Below are 6,000 nucleotides of genomic sequence, written 5' to 3'. Positions count from 1 at the left end.
CTCATGCATCAGTTGCTGAATTTAAGTGCACAGATACAGCAGGCAGTAAAGAAGCCAAGTGGTTTGGTCATTTTCATAGCAAGAGGACTTGAGTACAATTGTACAGGGCACTGATGAGGCCATATCTGGGGTAGTGTGTGTAGTTTTGGTGTCCTTGCTATAGGGGGAATTAAACACAGGTTTATCAGGCTGATTCCTTGCATGGCAGGTCTGTCATATGAGGAGAGACTGAATTGGTTAGGATTATATTCACTGGAGTTTAGAAGAGTGAAAGGGGATCTTATAGAAACTTAGAAAGTTTCACAGGGTTAGACAGGGTAGATTCAGAAAGAATGTTCCCAATTGTGGGGGAATCCAGAACTAGGGGTCATAGTTTGAGGATAAGAAGTAAACCTTTTTGAACTGAAGTAACAAGAAATTTCTTCACCCAGAGGTGGTTAAGGTGTGGAATTCACTACCACAGAAAGTAGTTGAGGTCAAAACGTTGTTTGATTTTCAAGAAGAAATTAAATGTAGCTCTTGGAGCTAAAGGGATATGGGGGAGAAGGGGATCAGGATATGAATTCGATGATCAGCTATAATCAAAATGAATGGCGGGACAGGCTCGAAGGGCTGAGTGGCTTACTCCTGCTTCTAGTTTCTATGCCCTTCAAGGAAGCCAAACTGCTATGACTACCTGATCTGGCCTACATCATTTTGCATTATATTGCTCAACTTGTGCGGTACCCTCTTAACACTGACATTTCCTTATGGCTGGCTAGGTAAAGGCAGCATTGCCAGTGATGAAAATCAAGCTGCCCAAGCTTACCATCATAGCCATAGCTTTGTGGCTGACACAGAATATATGAGGGGAGGCAATATGGGATGTAGTAGACCCTATGGTGGAAGTGAACATGTATCCAGAAAGGAGTTAAAATAATGCAAGATATAACATTTTGTAGACCTAAAAATGTGAAGAAAGGTAATAAGATGCAGTTCTGTCTAGTATCTAATTAATCATATTGCCTATTCCTTCCAATGTTTTTCTTTCTCATAAATGTTGTTTGAGTTTGTTCATTCACTTTATATATGGGGAAGTATAAAATCTTAGTTGAAACTTCCATCATTTCCTGGTGACTGATATAAGCATAGGTTCGTACCAGTGAAATGATCTTGAAGTACAAATAATAAAGGAAGGTGGGTGGGGAGTGAAGTAAAGGGAGTAGCACTCAAGAGAACCTTGCAGGTCTTGCAATAAGACATTAAAAGTTTAATTTTAGATTTTTATTGTACAAGCATAAGATCCTTGACAAAAAAATGCAGTTTGTAAAAAAAAACAAGTAAATTGACATGCAGACACTATTACTGGACATTTCATATCTATTACAGTGATCATGAGAAGACTACAAAATTTTAAGTTTTATATTTCAAACAAAGCAGCACAGTTTTCCTTTCACCCGTTATGTTACAGTCTGTGATTGGAAGATGTGGGGCGTCAATTTAAGGACATGAAAGACAGGGAATGGAATCAGAATAAGTATGTGGCGGTTAAGAACTTTTCGGCACCGTCTCTTCATTCAGCTTGAGTATACAGTCAGCAGGGAGCCCAAAATGAATTTACTAAATAAAAATTCCCCTCTGACTTCTCAAATTCTGATGAAAGTAAAATTAATTAATGGGATTTGCAAAGATTTTAAAGTCATACATAGAATAGGATAAATAAGTGTTATTACATTATTGTAATCACTAATTTTCCAACAGGGTGAACTCAAAACCAATTTTCACAATACAGTGGTAGTTGTTTTATCTGCAATCCCGTATCCATTTCTGGATTAACTGCCAATTTTCAGGATAAAGCCTAGTGCAAGGATCTGCTTCAACACATAGACCATTAAACAACCATGTCAGCCTAACTAATATTACACAACTACTCAATCCAAGATTGTTTTTATTTTAAGCTACTCATATTGTACATATTTTCATGTATGCCTAGCATTTTCTGGTACCATATATGCAAGACAATTTGTATTCAAACTCATTTATTTGTCAATTTCCATCATCAGCCAAAGGCCTCCTCTTATTCTGGGGATAATGGAAATTTAATTGTAAATGGAACTTAAGATTTTAGGAACAAAAGAGCATATTACCTTTTGCTTTACATTACAGCATTCTTGAACGTATTGGATACAACATGGATAAGGCTATGGCAAGATGTCAGGCAAATATTCCAAGAGGAATATTAAGACTTTGCAATGCTAAAGTAGACATTCGCAAGATACTAACTGGAAAATGGAAGACACGTATATCCCAACGAATTGATTCACAGTGCTACTCAGGGGTTCTAATGGATGCTGACTATTGCTTTAATACAGTTCCATGGAACCACTGCGAGACGGGACAAAAAGTATCTTCATCCTTCTTTAATGAAACAAAAATCTCAAAGCAAGATGTGGATCCAAACAATATGAAGGGAATTGGCATAATGGCAGGTGCAATTGTTGGTCAAAACCTCTTACATGAAGAGTTGGACTGAGGCCATTATATAGCATTGTATTTGGATATTTAGAATTTGAAGTTTGGCATACCAAATAGCTGATGAGGATGCTCAAAACTTGGGATAAAAACTGTATGAAATTGTGACTTGGAAATCAGCCATGTGAATGCACTCACATGTGGTTCATTTATTCAGCTTCTAGCAGACATCAAAGCAGAAAGAGCCATGTTCCAACCTATTTGTTATTTAGATTCCCATTTTTGGTATATAAATGATTGAAGCATGACAAACTGAACTTTCATGTATGTGAAAACAGTTATCTACTCAATTTCTTGTGAACAGTGACTCACTTCACTTTTAGCTTCATTTTGCAGATAAGAAAATAAGTTTCTGTTGCAGATGACATCCAAAGGCACAAGGAAAAATCTTTTGCAGGTTACTCATCCTTCTTATCATGTATGTCAACAAGACCCTGAAAGGGTACAATACAGTTTTTAATATTTAGTCAGTTAACAACATTAAATACTTATAAACCATGAGGGGGAGTTTTCCCAACCCGTCCACCATGGACCTACGAAGGTCTGTTGACCTCAGGAGGGATTTTGTGTTTTGGGGTGTGTGTGGATGGAAAATCCCACCCCTTCTATTCCATCTTTAACTGTTCATTTTAACAACCACCCACCCTCCCCACTCACTGAGGATCATGCATATTCTTTTTATTTAAATATGACAGTGTAATAGTAAAAATGGCGAAGAGAAAGAGTAATAGCAATTTAATGGGCAAGTTTTCTTACCTGTATCTTTTCATGCTCCTGCAGAAGACGATCATATTCCCTAGCCAGTCCATCACTTTGTTTTTTGATTGAAGCCAGTTCAATCTTTGATTTCTCATAGGCTTTGCCACAGAAAGGAAACAGCAAAAGTTGGAGTAATTACATCACAGAATGAAAATTGCCATCTGATTTCTAACTGGAAACAATAGAAACTGCACTGTTGCTAAATGTTATTTAAGAAATCTTCAATAAGTTGCACCAATTGTCAAAGATGATGCAATTCCAGCATTCTTCTGATATCGCATTCCATAGAACATGTAACAGTGGAGTTAAATTATTTACATATTGTTGAAGCTTACCTTTATCCCTCGCTAGTTATTTCTGCTAATAAATTAAATGCCCTGGTCCAACCACATACTGATACATAATAAGAACATAAGAAATAGGAGGAGTAGGCCATCTAGCCCTTCGAGCCTGCCCTGCCATTCAATAAGATCATGGCTGATCTGAAGTGGATCAGTTCCACTTTCCCGCTTTCTTCCCATAACCCTTAATTCCCCTTTCTATCAGAAACCTATCTACCCGTGACTTAAATATATTCAGCGAGGTAGCCTCCACCACTTCAACGGGCAGAGAATTCCAGAGATTCACCACCCTTTGAGTGAAGAAGTTCCTCCTCAACTCTGATCTAAACTGCCCCCCACCCCTTGAGGCTGTGCCCTCTAGTCCTGCTATCCTTTCTAAGTGGGAAGAATCTCTCTACCTCTACTCTATCTATCCCCTTCCTTATCTTATATGTCTCTATAAGATCCCCCCTCAGCCTTCTAAACTCTAACGAGTACAGACCCAGTCTATTCAGTCTCTCTTCATAGGCTAATCCCCTCATCTCCGGTATCAGCCTAGTGAACCTTCTCTGCACTCCCTCTAAGGCCAATATATCCTTCCGCAAGTGTGGCAACCAGAACTGCACACAGTACTCCAGCTGTGGCCTCACCAATGCCCTGTACAGTTGCAGCAACACCGCCCTGCTCTTATATTCTATCCCCCTTGCTATAAAGGCCAACATTCCATTCACCTGCTGCACCTGCAGACTGGGTTTTTGCAATTCGTGTACAAGGACCCCCAGGTCCCTCTGCACCATAGCATGCTGCAGCTTTTTGCCTTTTAAATAATAATCCCTCCTACTATTATTTCTGCCAAAGTGGATAACCTCACACTTGCTAACATTGTACTCCATCTGCAAGGTCCTTGCCCACTCGCTCAGCCTATCCAGATCTCTCTGCAGACTTTCCACACCCTCCATGCAATTTGCTTTTCCACTCATCTTCGTGTCATCAGCAAATTCATCACCCGACACTCAGCCCCCTCCTCCAGATCATCTATGTAAATGGTAAACAGTTGAGGCCCCAGCACCGATCCCTGCGACATTCCACTGGTCACCAACTGCCAACCAGAATAGCACCCATTGATTCCAACTCTCTGCTTCCTATTAGCCAGCCAATCCTCTATCCACGCTAGCACCTTACCCCCAACTCCGTGCACCCTAACCTTCAGCAGCAACCTTTTGTGAGGCACCTTATCAAATGCCTTTTGGAAATCTAAAACCACCACATCCACTAGTTCCCCTCTGTCTACTGCACTAGTCACATCCTCATAGAAATCCAATAAATTCGTTAAACACGACTTCCCCTTAACGAATCCGTGCTGCAGACTTCCCCTTAACGAATCCTGGTACATACCAACCAGGAGCACGAATGAATCATTCAGTCTCTTGAGCCCACTCTGCCATTCAAGATGATCATGGCTGATCTGATAGTAATCTTAAATCTGCATCCCACCTATTTCCGATAAATTATCCGTCTTGCTTACCAAGAATCTATCCACCTCTGCCTTCAAAATATTCAAAGACTGCTTGCATCAACTTTTCAGGAAGAGTGTTCCAAAGACTCATGACCCTCAGGAAAAAATTCTCCCCACTTCAGTTTTAACTGAGCAACTTCTTATTTTTAAAAAGTGACCCTGAATTCTCGATTCTCCCACAAAACATCCTTTCCACATTCACTCTGTCAAGACCTTTCTGGATCTTGTTTCAATTAAGACACCTCTTTGCTAAATTTGAGCAGATGTTAGTCTAGCCTGTTCAATCTTTTCTTACAAGACAACTCACCCATTCCAAGTAATAAACCTCTGAACTGATTCTAATACATACATATCTTTCTGTAAATAAGGTGACCAATACTGTACACAGTACTTCAGATATGGTCTCACTAGTGCTCTGTGTAATTGAGGCAAAATCTTCCTACTTCTATATTCAATTCCCCTCGCAATAAATGATAATATTCTATTAGCTTTCTAATTACTTGCTGAATCGGCATTCTAGCCTTTTGTGGTTCATGCACTAAGACGCCCAGATCCCTCTGCATCTCAAAAGCTCTGCAATCTCTCACCATTCCTGCCAAAGTGGACAATTTCATTTTCCCACAGTGTACTCTATTTGTCAGGTCTCTGGCACTTACTTAATCTATGTCATGTCTTCTTCACAACTTGGTTTTCTATCTTTGTGCCATCAGCAAATTTGGCAACCATCTCATCCAAGTAATTTATATAAATTGTAAACAGTTGAGGACCCAGCATTGTTCCCTGTGGCACACGACTCATTACATCTCGCCAATTTGAAAAAAAAAAATCACTTTCTGCCTCTTGTAAGCCAGACAATCATCTATCCATGCCAATCTGTTACCCTCTATACCAGGG

The 6,000-nt window shown here is 39.7% G+C and overlaps 1 protein-coding gene across 1 annotated transcript in view; it reads right to left on the bottom strand.

Moving 5' to 3' along the window:
• Nucleotides 1-1,241: 1,241 nt before the first annotated feature.
• Nucleotides 1,242-6,000, bottom strand: part of dus4l (dihydrouridine synthase 4-like (S. cerevisiae)) — a 57,062-nt gene continuing 52,303 nt past the window's right edge. Inside the window, 2 exon segments of the mRNA XM_080207339.1 lie at nucleotides 1,242-2,945; nucleotides 3,268-3,368. Coding sequence (XP_080063465.1) covers nucleotides 2,910-2,945; nucleotides 3,268-3,368 — 137 coding nt within the window. The 3' untranslated portion in view covers nucleotides 1,242-2,909.

This window comes from Carcharhinus amblyrhynchos, chromosome 19, assembly GCF_965287045.1.
Source record: "Carcharhinus amblyrhynchos chromosome 19, sCarAmb.v2.hapA, whole genome shotgun sequence".
NCBI classification, from domain to species: domain Eukaryota; kingdom Metazoa; phylum Chordata; class Chondrichthyes; order Carcharhiniformes; family Carcharhinidae; genus Carcharhinus; species Carcharhinus amblyrhynchos.
This window is presented reverse-complemented; position numbering and strand designations above follow the sequence as displayed.